Below are 23,043 nucleotides of genomic sequence, written 5' to 3'. Positions count from 1 at the left end.
AACAAATGGTGACATGATGTTTACATACGTTGACATAAATCACTCTCCTTATGATCGCATTACACCACCTACAATGCAATTAAACAAAGTTTTAGTCTAGCCAGAGTTTGTGTAGAAATCTGTATTACACTCGATTCCCACATGTGAAGTGCACATCTGTTAAAATGGTGTTTAAGCATTGAAAACTGATCTTCAGGAAAGTCTGCATGTGAATGTAACATTCATTTTATTTTTAAAGAACAGCTGAAAGGAGAGGAATAAGATTATCTGGCCCTGTTGATGCTGTAAGCAATTATTATTGGTCCTGTAAGCAAGTGTAATAAATACATTTGGTAAATGTGTTTGCATGTGGTGCTACTGACACAGAAAATGAAGACCCAACTCTTTCTGAACACATCCTGGAGTACATGCACAATGTGATGTAGGAATGAAATGTTTCTATTGTGGAGATATGGAGTGACAATTATGCTATCATTGCTGTTTATTCAGTGATGAACCTGTTTGCTGTCAACTGATCATAATGCACATAGACTCCGTTGGGCTTCAAGGACCAGATTATTGCACTTGTCATTGTCTGAGCCATTAAGAAAAAACAGGCCTGGATATTATTGAAGAAAAGGTGTGTAGTGATATAGACCTTCTGAATGAAATATCTGACACCCTTCTAAAAGACCTTACCCCAGACAGAGTGGGGACTGTTTTTCTGCAAGTTGACTGAAATCACTGAACTGTTGAAAGTAACTGCTCTTCTTTTTTCCTTAGTAGTCAGCAGTGTCTACGCAGAGCCAGCGGTCAGTCATATGAAGGTTGTTTTGTCTGACAAAAGAATTTTTTTGTTTCGTTGATGATGCCCAAGCTTGAGGACATTTTGAGGTTTAGATTGTCATGCACTTAGTTCATCACTTACTGAAAAAAAGTCAAATATTTAAATAGGAAATTATGATAGATGAGGTCTAAATGACAATGTTGTGGATCATTTCAGTGCCATATTGAGTCATATCAAGTAAATAAAATGACTATAGATGAATATAAATGGCTATAGGTCTAAGTGCGGTAAATGCAACTCTAATGTCAGAGTAATGACCCCCTACCTAAGCAGGTGTAAAGTACACACCAGTATGTGATAAGATATTTATTCCCATGAAGGTGTTGAACATATTCAGGGTTATGCGCAACCCACTTCAGAAAGTGCAAAGCCTTTTCTTATAATGCTGCATCAGTCTAAAGGACCTGTTTGTGCTCATGGACCAGGTGTCTGTGGGTCAGTGGTCTATCCAGGTTTTCTATTGGACATAAGTGGCAACACTGATGTATCTGCTTCGTTGGTAAGAACCCTACATACACCTTGTTTATCAATAGCTGCAGAGATAGGCAGGTCAGCTTATAGGTCGTTTCATGTGGGCCTGCGGCTTTGCCCGTCGTATTATTGTAGTATTCTAAGCTATATGAAGGGATGTGAGGGTATATTGGGCCACATCGGTTTGTGTATATGTTGTGACAAATTATTGATTAGATCATGTTTAGCTATTATAAGAGATCATTATGAACTTTATGGTTTAGTACATGTTCATTCTGATTAAGCAGAAGGACTACAATAATGAAGTAGTGTGACTCAGTGTAACCATGTTTAGTTCATATTATGCATGTGTGCTATACTGTGACCCAGGTCAGGGAGAGTGCTGAGGGTAAGAGCACTTTGTTAACTGGTAGTCACTAGGCTACTATATTTGGGTCATTTAGCTTTCTCTGTGTTCAACTGATACATCAGTTGCTTCCGCTAACTCTAGGGAAGTCCATATTAGGAGATACACACGTGGGAGACAAAGTAGCCTGCTGGATGCCTATGTTTGGAACATGCTGTGCTTAAGATAACCTGCTTGATAGAACTGCTGAATTGTGTTGTCTTTGTCCTATTTATATATATTTATATTTTTGTAATAAATTAATCATTTAACCACGTCTGAGTCCTCATCCATTTCTAGAAAATTTCCACAACAATGTTTTGGTCATATTCTTTATGACCATTATACCATTCTTATTACCTACTGGAGTAAAAATGTGTTTTGGGCATAGCCTACTGGGATGTTTCCTGGTTACATCTCAGTCTAGTTAATGTTAGTTAGTACTACCACAGATATAATAGGCCCATTTGGTAGCATGCATGGATCTGCAACATTAGCCAGCATTTTTGTTAATCAATGAACTAATCCCTTCAGCTGAAATGAGTTACCAAATGGTGTATGAGCCCATCAGTGCAGTGGTTTAGCTAGGTAGGCTACACTACATACCCAAAAGTATGTGGACACCCCTCCTAATGGTTGAGTTCATTAGAATCTAGTTGAAACATTCAATGAGCGTGCCACTTATAACAGTTTGTGAAATGTTTCTCTATATATATATATATATATATATATATATATATATATATATATATATATATATATATATATATATATATATATATAGAGAGAGAGAGAGAGAGAGAGAGAGAGAGAGAGAGAGAAATGTTTGTTAGAAATGCTAATGTTCTAACTTGCTGGCTTGTTTGTTGTTTATGATGACATTAGAGATTATGAGTAGGCCTACCGGTATTCATGTAATTATTAGCCTACTAATCTACAGTGTTCTGCATTTCCATGTGTAAAAACAGGCAAAACAACAGGCATATTTATTAGCTAGAGTAGACGGTCACACCAGCACACAGCAGTGACTTCAGCCACTCTGCTTTCCGTTCTACTTTTTAGTGGAAGTAGGACGATTGCCCCCTGGTGGTGGTACTCAGTACAAAAGAAAGTGTCATGAACATATTGTAACAGTGTCCCTCTCCCCGCTGTCACTCCAATGTCTGTTCCTCGTGTTTTCTGTTATTCCTTGCCCGTTAGTCCCGCCCCGTCATCATTGTTAGCACCTGTCCCTAGTTTAGTTCCGTGTTCATATAGTCCCTGTATTTCCCCTGTCTGGTTGTCGGTTGTTTTGTCTATCCAGTTGTTCATGCTGTTGGTTGTGCTTCCCTGTTCGCTGTTTGGTCCCGCTCGTGAGTTCGCTTAGTGTTTACCGTCATCCGTGTTCATCTGCCTGTTCTGTGTTTCCCCGTCGTTTTAGTTCCCTGTCTGATTATGCCCGTTATCCTTTCTTGTTCTGGCTGCCCTCCCGGTTTGACCCATGCCTGTCCGTTTAACGTTGGTTTTGGTATTCCCATGAATAAATCTCGCTCTCCTCAGCGTTTGTGTCCGTCTCCTCGCTCCGTGGCGCAAGCCACGTTACAAACAGCGGCAGTATATCAGATTATTACTTAAAATTGTTTATCAATAAACAATTAACCCTTTGTCAATAAAACTGCCTCAATTCAATTTAATGTCTGTAGCAGTGTCCATGAACCCTTCAGAATAAATCACTCTCAGAGATCATTCTGGGCTTAGACTAATACTCCAACCCCATGCTGTTTTCCAGCTGTGCCACTAAGGGGCACTAGTGCTCTGTATTGTATGGAGCTTCTTAATAAATTCCATCAGGTTTCCAGCCTTTACATTTGCTGTCTGTTGTTTCTCATATGCTAAATAAACCATAAGGTCTCCCCGTAAACACTCTGGTTTGGACTTTTTATCATGACAGCAATACCACTCAGTGTGGTGAGATATACAGTACTTAACCTTGGAGTCCATAGGATGACTTCTTGCACCTGACATTTTTTTCAGGAGAGAATCACAGAGAGTTTTCCACCTGAACTTCAGAGGTTTCCAAACATACCAGGGTTGTACTCTTGATATGAAATAAGCAGAGCCCTGCATGAAATAAGATGCAATGACTAGACAGCCATTAAAACAAGATTTGCCTGAAGATCTTATACAAAAGGTGATGATGAATTTTTCTTGATAACTACCAAATGAGTCGAGGCTACAAGTGATCACTTAAGTTATCCTTCAACTCATCTTCTGTAGCATAAATTCCAAGTGCATAGTCCTAATTAAAGCATCAGATACAACATTATATTATTTCCTCTATAGTTTTTGTGATGGGTAAATCAGAAGTGTATGACTTTAGATCTCCCATGTACTGTCAATTTACCATAAAGCATGGATGCTTCATGGAATCTATGGATCTATGGAATCTATCGACCTTGTGGATCTGTGAAAACTAACTGAGCGGGAGCAGGAGTTGAACCATTTAAATAGCACTGCAGCAGGAGACTCTAAGCTGTAATAAATTGTGAATGATAAAGATCAGACTGTGATCTAGCAATGTTCCTGAGGTTGAAAAATGTGGCTTTATTGATGTTTTTAATATGACTCTTAAAGTTCAAAATGAGTAGAAGACACCAGCAGTTTGCTCTTGTTTATTGCATCTTAAGCACAGAACAGTTGCATTTCTGCAGTTCTATAGTTCAACATGTTTTATTTAAGAAACCCAACAGTTAGGTGGTTAGATCCTTGCGTACCGTCGCTTCTTACACACAAATGGATAATTATAGGAACAAATACAGTCATTCATTTTCAGGTCATCTGTGGTAAAGAAATAAATGTAAAAAACATTATTAAATCACTGTGAATCTTAATCCTCATTAATAATGCATTAGATCAGTCAGCATTTACTGAGAAACCTCATTCAAATGCAGTTCAGGGAACTGGTGTAACCCACAGAGTCCATGAATGGACTTTAGTTTAGTATTTTCTACCCCTAACTCCTTATCCAATTAAAACCTATAATAACACATCTATTAATCTTGTTATATCTTTTAAAAAATAATAGAACGTGCATATGTATATACGCATATAAGCATGCATATAAGATGTGATGTCATTAAAATGGTTAGATCAGTTGTTTTAAAATTAGCTTTAGGTTTTGGTGAGTTGATTTAATTGATTGAATTCTAGCACAATTCTGAATTCCTCCACTTCACAGCTCAAACCTGCGTCTGTGTACTACTGTTAGTCCTGGTCCTGGATTAGCAAGGGTTACATTGCATGCAAGGACGTGTATTCAGGATTAATTAGGCCACCCAGAATAACCTATAGTGCCACAACATTCTGGCATCAATAATACACTAAAACATTCAATGCCTTAAATACAATTTTCCTGCATTTCATTACATTTCGGTGTCAGAAAATGCAAACATTATCCAACACAGTACAAATTCTAAAATTGTTGAAGGTATTTAAACCTGGGTGGGATTTTGTCAAACTTTCTGTGGAGAAAACATTACAGCTATCGTCATAAACCATAACGAATCAAATACAAATACCTCCAGCATTCATTTGCATACAGTCTTCATTATTCAAGTAGTTATCAGGCTGATTAGTGCTCCAGTAGTAGAAGTTCATTTCGGTTCCCTCGCTCCAAAACCATTGTCCTTCCTGCACAGAGTAAGGACGTTCAAATTCAGAGGCCTTGATAGGGGAAATTTAATTTATATTTGATAATCTGATTATTAAATTAATACATGAAAATCTGAGAAGGCTTACTTTCACAGCATCATTGCCACCTATCCAGGTTACAAGGAAAGAGCCAGACATTGTTTTGATAAGATTTTGTAAAAACTTGTACTCTGAAACGGTGTGTACTGAAGCCAAGTTGCCCCCATGTCTCAAACAGGTACTCTGGAGTGGGGAAGACACAGACAGACAAAACAAGAAATACAAGATACAGTGATGAGATGAATTGCATGTTGAAAATAAAGTGCTAATGGGCTAGCTGTGTCACTTGCACTGTACCTCAGCTTCAGCCCATGTGACATAGGAACTAAAAAACCTGTAACATCTCTGTCCATACAGAGTCCAGGGATCGGGACAAGAAAGAGTCTCTGAAAATGAAAGAACTTTTGATTATGCTTTTTAAAATGGTATGTGACAAACAAAAAACACTCCTATCCTACTAGTTAAACAATAACAACAACAATAATATTGTTTAATTGTCACGTTACGGTCCCCGACCCCTCCCTTTTGGGCATGTGTTTACGTTGTCTACATCTAGTCGTCTGCGTCTGTGGATCTTTGTGCGTGCGGTTATGTCTTGTGATCATCTTTCTCACCTGTGGCTCGTCTCGTCATCACGTGGGGTTTATGTGGTTTGTCTATTTAATGTGCATTCGCGCAGTGTCCTGTGCTCGACCGTGAGTGAACGGAAGGAATCTGTGCCTCGTCCTTCGCCCCGCACCGCGCGTCACATTAATAATAATAATCAATTATCTTTTCAAAATTCTTTATACAGGAGTTCATTACATCCCGAGATCTCATAACAAAAAAAATTATCTATAGACCTTGTTATGAAAAATTAATTATTAGTAATAATAATTAAAACATTAAAATTAATATATAATTTTATTATATAAATTATAATAATAAAGCTAATAAATTATTATAAATTATAATAAATTGCTATCAAACCATAATCCAATATAGACTACTGACTAGCTTACTTAGATGTTAAATAAATGTTCGAATTACCACTATTCTAAAACATGCTTTATAATTCCCATTTATCAAACTAGTTAGATAATCCCACTGTAACAATGTGACGGTGTCACACTACTAGGGAAAATAAAAAAATATTTTATTTTGTTTTATCTTACCAGTGAGTACAAGACAGAGGAGCAGGGCCACCTTCCAGATCGCCATTACTGTGGATCAAAGGCTGAAATGGAAAAGCAAATACTAATAAACTAATCAAATAAATAATTTTTTAAAATAAAAGTCCTCTTTTACTTCTTCTTTTCTTTGTCCTTTTCCCACTATTATTATTATGTTTTAAGATGAAATTATGATGCTACCTGTTGGCAGCTGTGTTTTCTCAACCGTCTTAGCTGGAGAGATCGATGTGGTTGGGTAGCTCTGTAAACATTCATGCCTGGTTGTTTTATACACTATAAAAACAGGATGTGATGCCAAGCTTTTTTTTCTTAGTCATTGATAACATCGGTAATGACATTAACTTAACTTCTAGCTAAAATGATAAAGTGATGCACACCTGTTCATAGGAAAACGCATTTCAATATGAAGGAAGGCCAACATCAACACACACACACACACACAGTTGCAGAGTCATTATGATGAGCATGAAGGAGCTATCAGGATGCTGGAGTTTTGCAGATAGTCTTCTTTGGGGCAAGTGTAGCCTACAAATTTATGATAAAATGTCATCACATTGTTTAAAAGCTATTCGGAAAACATTTCAAAATCTCATCAAACAAACATAATGTTTGTGTCAAACAAAACACTGGAGCACTTCATTTTTCCCCTCAAACTTCTGCACTCAATAAAACCATAATGACAAAGTGAAAATTTATTGAAAATAAAAAAACAATAAAATTTCATATACATCACGTGAATTCTTTCCAGATGCTCTGTAACAAGCCCTGAACTGGTTTTACTAATTTCTTCTTATGTATTGTTTGTTTAGTTTCATGTCTACTTGCTTACTATGGTGAAACGTGAAATTACTGTTATGTTGCATTTTTTTTTCTGTATTGTAGGTGAATAGATGTGTGTTGTACTCCACATACAAATGATGCCTTTATCTTCATCAGAATAAGTACTGCAGACAGATGATACAGAGGGAAAACTATATTTTGTTATTATTTCAGCATAAAACTAAATGAAACAAAGCACAAACAAACATAAAAAACAACACGTTCAATAATAATAATAATAATAATAATAATCTTTATTTGTATAGCACCTTTCATACATACATGCAACTCAAAGAGCTTTACAGTATAAATAAAAGAAACATAAAAAGGAGAAGACAAAAAGAAAATGTTAGAAGAAATTAAAGTAAAATAACATAAAATGTAAAAAAGTAAAGTAAACAATATAATAAAAAAGTAAAGTAAGAAGATAAAAATAAAATATTAAAATTAAAGATAAAAAGAAATAATTAAATAAAGTGACAAATTATAAAATAATAGACTAGAGTTTCTTAACTAAAAGCAGATCTAAACAGGAATGTTTTGAGACTGTTCTTGAAACTATTCAGGGATGAAATGCCTCTGAGCTCTTCAGGAAGAGAATTCCAGAGCTTTGGGTCATAGTGGCTAAAAGCACCCTTGCCAATCTTTAATCGGCATCTAGGAATCACCAGTAGATTACTGTTTGAAGACCTGAGAGACCTGACTGGAACATATCTAACCATCATTTCACTGAGGTAAAGAGGGGCAAGACCATGAAGACATTTAAAAACCATGACTAGAATTTTAAAATCTATCCTAAAGCTGACAGGTAACCAGTGCAGTGAGTGGAGTGCAGGTGTAATATGATCTCCCTTTCTCCTGCGGGTCAGAACCCTTGCAGCCGCATTCTGAACTCTCTCAAGCCAGGAGTTATCCTGTATTACCTACAATAGGGCTGAATCCGAAATGCCGTACTTCCCTCCTATTCAGTACGCCAAAGCAGTATGAGGTAACAGGTAGTATGTCCAAGGTTATGAAAAGTGCCCAGTCCCCTACTGAAAGAATGCATAGCTTTAGCTGTTGAGAAGAACGTACTGCATTGAAATTTAGTGCCTACTGTTTAAGTACGGCATTTCGAATTCAGCCTAAGTCTCTCTGCAAGAGCAGTCTCCTGCTCCAGAACTAGCCCCTCTTTGTAATTACGATCCTTTATACTATCTATTTCTAGCTATATCATTATTTGTTGATGAGTGATGGATGAAAGATGAGACAAACAGCACGAATGTACTTATAGAAAGAACAGCATCAACGTATCGAACAGGAAGTTCTCAGTAAGGAAACTCCTCTGTAAAGAAGGTAGCTATTGGCTGTCCTAAAAGTCGCTAGAAGTTGCTAATAGACGTAATTGCCTATTCAAAAATGGCATGTTTTTGAAGCTGTAAAACACAGGTGTCAAATTCAAGTCACGTGGGCCAGATGTGGCCCACAGCGTCATTTGATGCGGCCCATGAGAGCTGAAAGAGAGAGCTGAAAAAAAAAGTCAAATACGTGCAGTGACCAAAAACTACATCTCCCATGTAGGGGTTTTAGTTATGAGATTTAACTAACCTACCTGCTTGCCTACAATCAAGGTGCAGGTGCAGAAGAAGGATTAAGGTGCATAAAACTTAAATATCTGACTCCAAATTATAGTTGGTAAGAATCTAAAAGAACTCACTTCTCAAATAGATCAGTGTAGGTTATAGAATATACCTAACCAACTTTATAAAGTACCTTGCTATAAACAATAGCCTGCTTTGTCAGAGGTTTATCATAAACATGCGCAGCAGACGGGATACTTTAGAGGGAATTGGTATTAGCATTGATTTACCTTTTAACTGATATTAATAATGAGCCCATCTGGCCCAGTATAGCTATAATCAAGGAAGACCGTGGCTACACAATTAACCAGATTTTTTCAATATCCAACAAAATACAAAACAATAACATAACCATACTAGATTAAAAAACCACAATACCTAATGGAAACAGAGTTACCAAACGGTGCACGCTGCCTCACTGAGGAGAAGAAGAAGAAAAGCAAGAGCCCTGTGGCGACAGGAGGGATGGTCCTGGACCCAGCCCTGACAAAAACATCACTTCTACTCCTAGAGAGGAAAGATCTGTGTGTTTGACTCTGTAACCTCGGTGCAACCCCAAGTGGTGAAAGTTGGTGGATTACAACCCCAAGATGTGGAACCACTTTCACATCTGTGAACTCTGAGTTGTCAAAATTGCTATATGATTTAGGGAACTAGGATGAGCTCATCTATTGTGAAAGACTCAGACAAACAGTTTTTTGGAGAACATGCAAAAACAGTTTTGAGGGAACAGGCAGAGTTAGGAGAATTCCAACAGAGACGGGGGGGCACACCCAGGTTCATTAATAAAATATAGTTTTCACTCTGTATCATCTGTCTGCAGTACTTATTCTGATGAAGATAAAGGCATCATTTGTATGTGGAGTACAACACACATCTATTCACCTACAATACAGAAAAAAAATGCAACATAACAGTAATTTCAAGTTTCACCATAGTAAGCAAGTAGACATGAAACTAAACAAACAATACATAAGAAGAAATTAGTAAAACCAGTTCAGGGCTTGTTACAGAGCATCTGAAAAGAATTCACGTGATGTATATGAGATTTTATTGTTTTTTTATTTTCAATAAATTTGCTAAAATTCAAACAAACATTTTCACTTTGTCATTATGGTTTTATTGAGTGCAGAAGTTTGAGGGGAAAAATGAAGTGCTCCAGTGTTTTGTTTGACACAAACATTATGTTTGTTTGATGAGATTTTGAAATGTTTTCCGAATAGCTTTTAAACAATGAGATGACATTTTATCATAAATTTGTAGGCTACACTTGCCCCAAAGAAGACTATCTGCAAAACTCCAGCATCCTGATAGCTCCTTCATGCTCATCATAATGACTCTGCAACTGTGTGTGTTGATGTTGGCCTTCCTTCGTATTAAAATGCGTTTTCCTATGAACAGGTGTGCATCACTTTATCATTTTAGCTAGAAGTTAAGTTAATGTCATTACCGATGTTATCAATGACTAAGAAAAAAAAGCTTGGCATCACATCCTGTTTTTATAGTGTATAAAACAACCAGGCATGAATGTTTACAGAGCTACCCAACCACATCGATCTCTCCAGCTAAGACGGTTGAGAAAACACAGCTGCCAACAGGTAGCATCATAATTTCATCTTAAAACATAATAATAATAGTGGGAAAAGGACAAAGAAAAGAAGAAGTAAAAATTTTATCTTTAAAAATTATTTATTTGATTAGTTTATTAGTATTTGCTTTTCCATTTCAGCCTTTGATCCACAGTAATGGCGATCTGGAAGGTGGCCCTGCTCCTCTGTCTTGTACTCACTGGTAAGATAAAACAAAATAAAATATTTTTTTATTTTCTCTAGTTACAGTGGGATTATCTAACTAGTTTGATAAATGGGAATTATAAAGCATGTTTTAGAATAGTGGTAATTCGAACATTTATTTAACATCTAAGTAAGCTAGTCAGTAGTCTATATTGGATTATGGTTTGATAGCAATTTCCCAAGTCTGCATGTTGTCAGACTGACACAATTGTAGTTCACACAACCACTACAGTTTTGTATAAAGGGAACTTTATTAATGCAACCTGTGCTTAATAATGCTTGTATTGTATGGTGCCTTATCTCTCCCTTTGGCTTATAGAGCCAAATAAAAAAATGAAAAAATACATTTATATGTATTTGCATATTTGCAGGAGGAACAGCAATATCCCAAGGTAAAAATGATATTGTTCATAGTTTAGTGTGTGTGTGTGTTTGTGTCTGTAATTGTATTATTTATAAACAATTAATTGTATTAAATGTATTTGCATATTTGTAGGAGGAACAGAAATATCCCAAGGTAAAATTTATATCGTTCATAGTTCAGTGTGTGTGTCTGTGTGTGTGTATGTGTGCATAATTGTATTATTTATATAATACAATTGTATTGTGACGTTCGGCGAGAGACGAAGGACGAGACACAGAATCCTCCTTTTTAGCGAACGTCACTTTTATTCTTAACAGAGATTGCGCAATAGCGCACGAAAAACATAGACTCCACACAGAACGTGTAAACATTAGACAACGACGAGCACAGGACACTGCGCGAGCGCACATTAAATAGACAAACCACATAATCCCCACGTGATTACTAGATGGGCCACAGGTCTTCAACGTGACAGACGTCCCCTCCAAGAGCACTACCCGTCCCGGGGTGCCAACAGGACCGAGTGCCCTGAACCCACGTCGATGGGCGGATCCGACGCGCTCAGTCCTGCGTCTGGGAGGTGACCGCCCTCGGCAAAGCGTCCGCCACGAACCGCCTAGCACACCCTCCCTGGGAATACAGGGGAAAAGACGTTAGACACACACAACGTAACGTTTACGAACACACAAACAGGTACATTCACACAAAGAGGAACAAAAGGGAAAAAAGGGTTTGGCACACATACGGGAAGACTCACAAACACTGGGACAGACATGAAACAGGCGCCAGGCTGCGTGCCAGGAGGAGAGCGATGAGGGGAGAGAGGTCGGGAGCTGCAGGTGTCGCGGTGAACGGTCCTCCTCCAGCTTTTGCTGCGAAGCCTCCACTGGGTGCAGTGCGACTGGCGGATGCGCCAGGTGCAGCGCGGCTGGCGTATGCGTCAGGGGCAGTGTGGCTGGCAGACGCCCCGAGCGGCCCGCATGGGAGGTCTTCCTCAGTGTCCATCTCCTCCTCTTCTCTCCGGCTCCACTCCATGGACTGCTACGGACTGCCACCCGGAGAGTAGTCCATTGCACTCTCGCCGGAGCGATCGGAGGATGGAGTCCACCTCCCTTTCACGGTCTCCGCAGACAACTCCGAGGGGGGAGGGCTCTCCTCTTCCTCCGCGGTGTAGGAGCCCTCTGACGGAGGGTAATCCTCGTTTTCCTCCTCCCCATCGTCCTCTGCGGTGTGAGAGGGGCACACGGGCGGAGGGAGGTAGTCCTCTTCCTCTGATTCTTCCTCCTCCTCCTCACCGTAGTCCACGGTGGAGGCGTCACACACCGACGGAGGGTAGCCCTCCTCTTCCTCCCCACCGTAGTCCACGGTGGAGGCGTCACACACCGATGGAGCGTAGACCTCCTCCTCTTCCTCCCCCTCCTCAGAGTCCTCCTCCCCGAACTCGCTCTCTGGGGTGGACTTGGTGGCACCGATAATACAGGCACCCACACTCAGAGGCGAGGGAGCGCGGGCGGTGGATACGTCTCCATATCCTTACCTCGCCCTCACGGAACAATTCCGCCGTCTCAGGGTCCGGACACTCATGAGCCGCGGACAGCTGAGCAGCGCACACTGGGACCTGCTCCAGCTGTTCCACCGTGGGCCCGGTCTCGTGGTGCGGGGAGGAGTCCTCCTCTCGTCTCTCCTCACGATAGGGGGGCTCCTCCTCCAGCTCGTGGACGCCCACCCGCAGGGGCGAGAGTTCCCGGGACGGTGAGGGGTGTCTCTCCCGCCACACCCGTACCGCTGTCTGGCGGTACTCTTCCGCCAACTCGGGAATAGCGGTCTCCAGAGCCGCACACAGCAAGTAGGAGCAACCTGGGTCCCGCTCCAACTGCGCCAGAGTCGGCGTGGAGCCGCGGTGGGGGGGAGAGGAAGAGGCACGGTGATGCCGCTTGCTGGGCTTCTTGCCTTTCTTTGGCCAGGTCTTGTAGCCTGGCATTGTTGGTGTCTCGGACGGCTCGTCGTTCTGTGACGTTTGACGAGGGACGAAGGACGAGACACAGAATCCTCCTTTTTAGCGAACGTCACTTTTATTCTTAACAGAGATTGCGCAATAGCGCACGAGAAACATAGACTCCACACAGAACGTGTAAACATTAGACAACGACGAGCACAGGACACTGCGTGAGCGCACATTAAATAGACGAACCACAATCCCCACGTGATTACGAGACGGGCCACAGGTGAGACGGATTATCACAGGACACAACCACAACCACGGAGTTCCACAGACGCAGACGGGGTCCTCAACGTGACATGTATTAATATATATAATTATATTATTATTATAATTTATATAATATAATTATATATTAATTTTAATTTTTTAATTATTATTACTAATAATTAATTTTCCATACCAAGGTCTATAGATAATTTTTTTGTTATGAGATCTCGGGATGTAATGAACTCCTGTATACAGAATTCTGAAAAGATAATTGATTATTATTATTAATGTGACGCGCGGTGCGGGGCGAAGGACGAGGCACAGATTCCTTCTGTTCACTCACGGTCGAGCACAGGACACTGCGCGAATGCACATTAAATAGACAAACCACATAAACCCCACGTGATGACGAGACGAGCCACAGGTGAGAAAGATGATCACAAGACATAACCGCACGCACAAAGATCCACAGACGCAGACGACTAGATGTAGACAACGTAAACACATGCCCAAAAGGGAGGGGTCGGGGACCGTAACGTGACAATTAAACAATATTATTGTTGTTGTTATTGTTTAACTAGTAGGATAGGAGTGTTTTTTGTTTGTCACATACCATTTTAAAAAGCATAATCAAAAGTTCTTTCATTTTCAGAGACTCTTTCTTGTCCCTATCCCTGGACTCTGTATGGACAGAGATGTTACAGGTTTTTTAGTTCCTATGTCACATGGACTGAAGCTGAGGTACAGTGCAAGTGACACAGCTAGCCCATTAGCACTTTATTTTCAACATGCAATTCATCTCATCACCGTATCTTGTATTTCTTGTTTTGTCTGTCTGTGTCTTCCCCACTCCAGAGTACCTGTTTGAGACATGGGGGCAACCTGGCTTCAGTACACACCATTTCAGAGTACAAGTTTTTACAAAATCTTATCAAAAAAATGTCTGGCTCTTTCCTTCAAACCTGGATAGGTGGCTATGATGCTGTGAAAGTAAGCCATCTCAGATTTTCATGGATTAATTTAATAATCAGATTATCAATTATAAATTAAATTTCCCCTATGAAGGCCCCTGACTTGAATATCCTTCCTCTGTGCAGGAAGGACAATGGTTTTGGAGTGATGGAACCGAAGGGAACTTCTACTTTTGGGCTTCTCAGCAGCCTGATAACTATTTGAATAATGAAAACTGCATGCAAATGAATGCTGGAGGTATTTGTGTTTGATTCGTTATGATTTATGACATTAGCTGTAATGTTTTCTCCACAGAAAGTTCCACAAAATCCCACCCAGGCTTAAATACCTTTAACAATTTTAGAATTTGTACTGTGTTGGAAATGTTTGCATTTTCTGACACCGAAATTAATGAAATCCAGGAAAATTGTATTTAAGGCATTGAATGTTTTAGTGTATTATTGATGCCAGATTGTTGTGGCACTATATCCTGGGTGGCCTAAATAATCCTGAATGCATGTCCTTGAATGCAATGTAACCCTTGCTAATCCAGGACCAAATGCTAATCACCTAATCAAAACTTGAAGCTAATTTTAAAACAACTGACCTTACCATTTTAATGACATCACATCTTATATGCATTAAGCATGTTCTATTTTTTTTAATATGTAACAAGATTAGATGTGTTATTATAGGTTTTAATTGGATAAGGAGTTAGGGGTTAGGAAATACTAAACTAAATTCCATTCATGGACCCTGTAGGTCACACCAGTTCCCTGAACTGCATTTGAATGAGGTTTCTCAGGAAATGCTGACTGATCTAATGCATTATTAATGAGGATTAAGATTTACAGTGATTTGATAATGCTTTTTACATTTATTTCTTTACCACAGAAAAGCTGAAAATGAACGACAGTATTTGTTCCAATCATTTTCCATTTGTGTGTAAGAAGCGACGGAACGCAAGGATCTAACCACCTAACTTGGGTTTCTTAAATAAAACATGTTGAACTATAGAACTGCAGAAATGCAACTGTTCTGTGCTAAAGATGCAATAAACAAGAGCAAACTGCTGGTGTCTTCTACTCATTTTGAACTTTAAGAGTCATATTAAAAACATCAATAAAGCCGCATTTTTCAACCTCAGGAACATTGCTAGATCACAGTCTGATCTTTATCATTCACAATTTATTACAGCTTAGAGTCTCCTGCTCCAGTGCTATTTAAATGGTTCAACTCCTGCTCCCGCTCAGTTAGTTTCCACAGATCCACAGATTCCCAAGGTCCATAGATTCCATAGATCCATAGATTCCATGAAGCATCCATGCTTTATGGTAAATTGACAGTACATGGGAGATCTGAAGTCATACACTTCTGATTTACCCATCACAAAGACTATAGAGGAAATAGTGCATTATAATGTTGTATCTGATGACTATGCACTTGGAATTTATGCTACAAAAGATGAGTTGAAGGATAACTTAACCCTGGTATCACCCTTGGGGTCTGGCTGGGTGTGGTGGACCCATTGCAATTTTTGTTAAAATAATCAGTAGATTTAGCCCAATTGCAAGTACAATAAACAATACATATGTTAAATTAGTTTGCTCTCTTATTTATTTATTAGTTACTTTTTTATTAAAATGTAACACAATAAGGAAATGAATCATAAAACATGCTGGCTGACAGGCTGGTCCTATGGCTAGCTGCTCACGGGCTGGTGCTAACGGAGCTGGCTGCAGCTCATCCTCCTTTTCATTATCACTATCAGACTCTGATATTTCAGCAGAGGTGGGTAGGAACGCGTTACATTTACTCAAGTAGCTTTTTGGACAAAAAATTTACTTGTAGGAGTAGTTTTAATATGAAAGATAGTTCGTCTTTTCAATAGGCCCTTTTCACAACAAAACGGAAATACGTCACCGCCGGGTAAAACAAGTTCCGGTACTCGCAGAAGATAGTTGTTGTCAATTCACCTCAGCATGGAGCATGTGTTTACTTCATCCCTGTCGTCGCTGCCGAGACTGAATTTTAAATACGTTTCCAGTATCGTTGGAGAACATTCAACAACGAACGGTTCCAAGTTAAATAGAGGCTACAAATTGTTTGTAGAATAATTTATTCACTTATACCAGGGTAAGCTAACACCAGCTAGCACTAGCTAGGTAACTATTATTTAAGGTATAGCTGGTTCCATTAGTCATCCTACGGAGTGGTAAAACAGTCTTTATTATTATGATATATATTATAATATTACAAATGATACTGACAGCTTTAGTTAACAATATCTAGCTAGGTTAAGCTGGGCGTACACTGTGCGATTTTTGGCCCATTTTCAGCCGATTTTTCACTCGTGCGACTATTTTTGCGATCGGGCTGAGTTTCGGCTCAATCGCGTGTCGTGCATCGTATAGTTTACACAGGTAAACGAGGAGCGATTCACACCTCACGACCAACTCCCGATCAGAAATCGCAGCGTCGCAAGAATATCAAACATGTTTGAAATTCAAATCGCTCCTCGTGAGAGTATCGCACTGTTGAAGCAGCTCCACGAGCCGACTCTCCCTGCGATTTAGTCGTAGTTTGAGCTGGAGCTAAGCACATGATTTAAAATATCGTACAGTGTACGCCCAGCTTTAGCAAGCCAAGGGACGTCAGCTATTGATTGTTTGGTTTACATCAGTATCAATAAAGTTCATGACACACACCAAGTTATTACGTGTTATTGTTTATTCAGTGTCCAATATAGTCGACAGCAAAGTGATGGTCAGAGCTGGATGCTACCGAGCAGAGCCGGATGCTAGCGGATCACAACTAGTTTCAGAGCCGTTTCAGTGGAACAGTTGCTGTCCGCATTTGAAAGAACAAACTCTCGACTAGTAGATGTCGTGGTGTACTGCCAGCCGAGAGCTTGCTCTTTTCTAGCTAGATGCTATCGGATCACGGCTAGAAGCTAGCGAACCGGGGCTAGAAGCTATCGGATCGGGGCTAGAAGCTATCGGATCACGGCTAGAAGCTAGCGAACCGGGGCTAGATGCTAGCGAACCGGGGCTAGATGCTAGCGAACCGGGGCTAGAAGCTATCGGATCACGGCTAGAAGCTATCGGATCACGGCTAGAAGCTATCGGATCACGGCTAGAAGCTAGCGAACCGGGGCTAGAAGCTAGCGAACCGGGGCTAGAAGCTAGTGAACCGGGGCTAGAAGCTATCGGATGACGGCTAGAAGCTAGCGAACCGGAGCTAAAAGCTAGCGAACTGGAGCTAAAAGCTAGCGAACCGGAGCTAAAAGCTAGCGGACCGGGGCTAGATGCTAGCGAACCAGAGCTAGAAGCTAGCGAACCGGGGCTAGATGCTAGCGGGTAACAGCTAGATGCTAGCGGACGTACGTGTACTCCCAGCCGAGAGCTTGATCTTTCAAACGCGGACAGCAACTGTTCCACTGAAACCGGCTGGGAACAGTAACAGTACTGGGAACAGTAACAGTACTGGGAACAGTAACAGTACTGGGGACAGTAACAGTACTGGGAACAGTAACAGGGAACAGCACCAACTTTTAGCCGCGAGCTTCCTGCTATGTAGTCTGCAGCAGTGAAATGCTGGCTACACACAAAGATGCTCCGTATCACAAAGTTTTCCCCTTCATCCCTCCTAATTGCACAAACCCATTTTCTTTTCTGCTCGTCGTCAGCCGGAAAACCATAGAAACTGAGATACGACTGTTTTTGCTTCGAGATCGAGCACCCTGGTGCACTGCAAAAGCTCTTGTTATTGGACTCTGCCATTGTTTAATGTGTAACGGAAGTAACTTTACCCTGCAACGAGAGCTTCCGGAAGAAAAAATGCGGAAGTGTGAAAAGGGCCTATGAGAAGACTGACCAACGTTCGTCACCCGAGTATGAGTGACCAATCAAATGAAGCCGGTCAATCACGTGATCACATACGCAAACTTTCTCCACCGTAGCAAGAAAGTGACAGAAAAACCTCCCGAGCATCCCTGACCTCATACAGCCAATGTTTACATTACAAACGTGTAAAAGGACAGCTGTATAATGCGCTGCAGGGTTGCCAAGTTTTCAAGATCACTTTTAGTGAGATTTAAACCAGGGTGGGGGGGGTGGAGGTTTGGGTGGTGAACGTAAATTGTTGACGGGGGGTGGGGGGGGGGGGTGTAAAATGGACACAAATTAAGTATTATATCGCGATCGATCGATCGTCAGTGGTTGGCGCCAGAGCGAACTAGTAACTCATCTAACTCAACTAATCATAGATATGGATCAGAGGTAAATAAACTAGATTTTTTTCGGCGTGAGAAATCGGATGTGTGGCGTGTAAGCGTGTGAAGACAGTCAAATGCGTGTGTCTCACGCTCAATGCGTGAGAGTTTGCAACCTTGGCGCTGCCAATTGTGTCTGCAAACGTGTGGACATTTCAGCCTACAAGAACTCAACATCAAATATGAGGAAACACGATGCAATAAGTTTGCTGTATGTATAATTTTGTGTAATGCTATATCTCTGAGGCATAACGTTTGTATGATGTGATTATTATATGTAACGCAGTGCAATACTAAAAACCAGTTCTCACACTGATTGTACACACTAGCAATATAGGATGATTAAGTCTGCTACAAATTGATTCAGTTGGTGTCAAGTTGTAGCTACACGTATTGGCTGACAGTCTCATCAGTTAGTGCCTTTGTGGAACACATTAAAGTTACACAGGCCTAATAATTAGGAACAAACAAAAATACACATTATTTATAATAAATAATTTATATATATAATATTTAATTATAATAAATTATTTTTATCATTAAAAGTCATTGTTTCCCGTAATTCAATTTCCCATGATGTAATTTACTGACACGAGACAGTACTCATGCATTTACTCACTACTTGAGTAGCTTTTAATCAAAGTACTTTTTTACTTTTACTCAAGTAAATTTTTGGGATGCATACATTTACTTTTACTTGAGTAACATTTGGTTCAAGTAACTGTACTTTTACTTGAGTAAAATTGTTGAATACTCTACCCACCTCTGTATTTCAGAAATGTGATCCTGAAATTTCTTCTTCTGAATCACCATTAACATCCTCTGTCTCTTCCAATATCAGCTGTAAGGCAGTCTGAACTGAGAATCGCTTTGCCATCTTTTATAGCATTTTTAGCATTTATAGCATCATGTCCCCATGATTGGGTGAAACACACACACACACACACACACACACACACACACACACACACACACACACACACACATACACACACACACACACACACACACACACACACACACACACACACACACACACACACACACACACACAGGTCCAGAGAGGAGGGAGGGATAATGAGGGCTGAGAGAAAAGATGCTTCTTTCAGATCTCACCCCTTTGTCTCTGTATGTAATACACATGTGAAGGGGGGTGTACGGGGGGGTGGTCGTTGAAAATATTTTCTGATTTATGTTGCTCACGGAAAATGAGCCAAGGACCAATGAATCTCAGTTTGATTTTTTCAAAATGGGTCCCACAGACCCTTGGACCATATAAGGGTTAAGTGATCACTTGTAGCCTCGACTCATTTGGTAGTTATCAAGAAAAATTTATATATTCATCATCACCTTTTGTATAAGGTCTTCAGGCAAATCTTGTTTTAATGGCTGTCTAGTCATTGCATATTATTTCACACAGGGCTCTGCTTATTTTATATCAACAGTACAACCCTGGCATGTTTGAAAACCTCTGAAGTTCAGGTGGAAAACTCTCTGTGATTATCTCCTGAAAAAAATGTCAGGTGCAAGAAGTCATCCTATGGACTCCAAGGTTAAGTACTGTATATCTCACCACACTGAGTGGTATTGCTGTCATGATAAAAAGTCCAAACCAGAGTGTTTACGGGGAGACCTTATGGTTTATTTAGCATATGAGAAACAACAGACAGCAAATGTAAAGGCTGGAAACCTGATGGAATTTATTAAGAAGCTCCATACAATACAGAGCACTAGTGCCCCTTAGTGGCACAGCTAGAAAACAGCATGGGGTTGGAGTATTAGTCTAAGCCCAGAATGACCTCTGAGAGTGATTTATTCTGAAGGGTTTATGGACACTGCTACAGACATTAAATTGAATTAAGGCAGTTTTATTGACAAAAGGTTAATTGTTTATTGATAAACAATTTTAAGTAATAATCTGATATACTGCCGCTGTTTGTAACGTGGCTTGCGCCACGGAGCGAGGAGACGGACACAAACGCTGAGGAGAGCGAGATTTATTCATGGGAATACCAAAACCAACGTTAAACGGACAGGCATGGGTCAAACCGGGAGGGCAGCCAGAACAAGAAAGGATAACGGGCATAATCAGACAGGGAACTAAAACGACGGGGAAACACAGAACAGGCAGATGAACACGGATGACGGTAAACACTAAGCGAACTCACGAGCGGGACCAAACAGCGAACAGGGAAGCACAACCAACAGCATGAACAACTGGATAGACAAAACAACCGACAACCAGACAGGGGAAATACAGGGACTATATGAACACGGAACTAAACTAGGGACAGGTGCTAACAATGATGACGGGGCGGGACTAACGGGCAAGGAATAACAGAAAACACGAGGAACAGACATTGGAGTGACAGCGGGGAGAGGGGGCGTAGCCCTACGTGACACTGTTACAATATGTTCATGACACTTTCTTTTGTACTGAGTACCACCACCAGGGGGCAATCGTCCTACTTCCACTAAAAAGTAGAACGGAAAGCAGAGTGGCAGAAGTCACTGCTGTGTGCTGGTGTGACCATCTACTCTAGCTAATAAATATGCCTGTTGTTTTGCCTGTTTTTACACATGGAAATGCAGAACACTGTAGATTAGTAGGCTAATAATTACATGAATACCGGTACTCATAATCTCTAATGTCATCATAAACAACAAACAAGCCAGCAAGTTAGAACATTAGCATTTCTAACAAACATTTCTCTCTCTCTCTCTCTCTCTCTCTCTCTCTCTCTCTCTCTCTCTCTCTCTCTATATATATATATATATATATATATATATATATATATATATATATATATATATATATATATATATAAACATTTCACAAACTGTTATAAGTGGCACGCTCATTGAATGTTTCAATAGATTCTAATGAACTCAACCATTAGGAGGGGTGTCCACATACTTTTGGGTATGTAGTGTACCTAGCTAAACCACTGCACTGATGGGCTCATACACCATTTGGTAACTCATTTCAGCTGAAGGGATTAGTTCATTGATTAACAAAAATGCTGGCTAATGTTGCAGATCCATGCATGCTACCAAATGGGCCTGTTATATCTGTGGTAGTACTAACTAACATTAACTAGACTGAGATGTAACCAGGAAACATCCCAGTAGGCTATGCCCAAAACACATTTTTACTCCAGTAGGTAATAAGAATGGTATAATGGTCATAAAGAATATGACCAAAACATTGTTGTGGAAATTTTCTAGAAATGGATGAGGACTCAGACGTGGTTAAATGATTAATTTATTACAAAAATATAAATATATATAAATAGGACAAAGACAATACAATTCAGCAGTTCTATCAAGCAGGTTATCTTAAGCACAGCATGTTCCAAACATAGGCATCCAGCAGGCTACTTTGTCTCCCACGTGTGTATCTCCTAATATGGACTTCCCTAGAGTTAGCGGAAGCAACTGATGTATCAGTTGAACACAGAGAAAGCTAAATGACCCAAGTATAGTAGCCTAGTGACTACCAGTTAACAAAGTGCTCTTACCCTCAGCACTCTCCCTGACCTGGGTCACAGTATAGCACACATGCATAATATGAACTAAACATGGTTACACTGAGTCACACTACTTCATTATTGTAGTCCTTCTGCTTAATCAGAATGAACATGTACTAAACCATAAAGTTCATAATGATCTCTTATAATAGCTAAACATGATCTAATCAATAATTTGTCACAACATATACACAAACTGATGTGGCCCAATATACCCTCACATCCCTTCATATAGCTTAGAATACTACAATAATACGACGGGCAAAGCCACAGGCCCACATGAAACGACCTATAAGCTGACCTGCCTATCTCTGCAGCTATCGATAAACAAGGTGTATGTAGGGTTCTTACCAACGAAGCAGATACATCAGTGTTGCCACTTATGTCCAATAGAAAACCTGGATAGACCACTGACCCACAGACACCTGGTCCATGAGCAAAAACAGGTCCTTTAGACTGATGCAGCATTATAAGAAAAGGCTTTGCACTTTCTGAAGTGGGTTGCGCATAACCCTGAATATGTTCAACACCTTCATGGGAATAAATATCTTATCACATACTGGTGATAAGATATTAGGTAGGGGGTCATTACTGTGACATTAGAGTTGCATTTACCGCACTTAGACTTATAGCCATTTATATCCATCTATAGTCATTTTATTTACTTGATATGACTCAATCTGGCACTGAAATGATCCACATCATTGTCATTTAGACCTCATCTATCATAATTTCCTATTTAAATATTTGACTTATTTCAGTCAGTGATGGACTCAATGCATGACAATCTAAACCTCAAAATGTCCTCAAGCTTGGGCATCATCAATCAAACAAAAAAATTCTTTTGTCAGACAAAACAACCTTCATATGACTGACCGCTGGCTCTGCGTAGACACTGCTGA

The 23,043-nt window shown here is 40.1% G+C and overlaps 2 protein-coding genes across 3 annotated transcripts; one reads left to right on the top strand and one right to left on the bottom strand.

Annotated features, from left to right (window-relative positions):
- Positions 1–4,318: 4,318 nt before the first annotated feature.
- LOC143500388 (galactose-specific lectin nattectin-like) lies at positions 4,319–6,824 on the bottom strand. The gene is made up of 6 exons (XM_076994504.1): positions 6,764–6,824; positions 6,566–6,627; positions 5,709–5,797; positions 5,460–5,594; positions 5,240–5,351; positions 4,319–4,499 (listed from the first exon to the last, which is right to left on the bottom strand). The coding sequence occupies exons 2-6, from the start codon at positions 6,609–6,611 to the stop codon at positions 4,420–4,422; spliced, it is 462 nt and encodes a 153-aa protein (XP_076850619.1). The 5' UTR covers positions 6,612–6,627; positions 6,764–6,824; the 3' UTR covers positions 4,319–4,419.
- A 3,715-nt stretch (positions 6,825–10,539) lies between these two features.
- LOC143500389 (galactose-specific lectin nattectin-like) lies at positions 10,540–15,411 on the top strand. Of its 2 annotated transcripts, XM_076994505.1 has the most exons (8): positions 10,540–10,619; positions 10,751–10,812; positions 11,186–11,206; positions 11,311–11,331; positions 14,040–14,128; positions 14,243–14,377; positions 14,485–14,596; positions 15,233–15,411. In XM_076994505.1, exons 2-8 carry the CDS (start codon positions 10,767–10,769, stop codon positions 15,310–15,312), a joined length of 504 nt encoding a protein of 167 aa, XP_076850620.1. In that variant the 5' UTR covers positions 10,540–10,619; positions 10,751–10,766; the 3' UTR covers positions 15,313–15,411. The 2 variants fall into 2 exon arrangements, with proteins under 2 accessions (XP_076850620.1, XP_076850621.1); XM_076994506.1 differs by lacking the exon at positions 11,311–11,331.
- The last annotated feature ends 7,632 nt before the right edge of the window (positions 15,412–23,043 follow it).

This window comes from Brachyhypopomus gauderio, unplaced genomic scaffold, assembly GCF_052324685.1.
Source record: "Brachyhypopomus gauderio isolate BG-103 unplaced genomic scaffold, BGAUD_0.2 sc146, whole genome shotgun sequence".
NCBI lineage: Eukaryota > Metazoa > Chordata > Actinopteri > Gymnotiformes > Hypopomidae > Brachyhypopomus > Brachyhypopomus gauderio.
The sequence above is the reverse complement of the archived record's forward strand: the minus strand, read 5'-3'. Positions and strand labels throughout refer to the sequence as shown.

Excerpts from the sequence above, each read along its gene's own strand:
- LOC143500388 (XM_076994504.1), bottom strand. The coding sequence starts at position 6,611 with ATGGCGATCTGGAAGGTGGCCCTGCTCCTCTGTCTTGTACTCACTG. Across the intron at positions 5,595-5,708 it reads TCACATGGGCTGAAGCTGAG|AGTACCTGTTTGAGACATGG; the intron begins GTACAGTGCAAG and ends TCCCCACTCCAG. Across the intron at positions 4,500-5,239 it reads TATGCAAATGAATGCTGGAG|ATGACCTGAAAATGAATGAC; the intron begins GTATTTGTATTT and ends TCTTTACCACAG.
- LOC143500389 (XM_076994505.1), top strand. The coding sequence starts at position 10,767 with ATGGCGATCTGGAAGGTGGCCCTGCTCCTCTGTCTTGTACTCACTG. Across the intron at positions 14,129-14,242 it reads TCACATGGACTGAAGCTGAG|AGTACCTGTTTGAGACATGG; the intron begins GTACAGTGCAAG and ends TCCCCACTCCAG. Across the intron at positions 14,378-14,484 it reads GTGGCTATGATGCTGTGAAA|GAAGGACAATGGTTTTGGAG; the intron begins GTAAGCCATCTC and ends TCCTCTGTGCAG.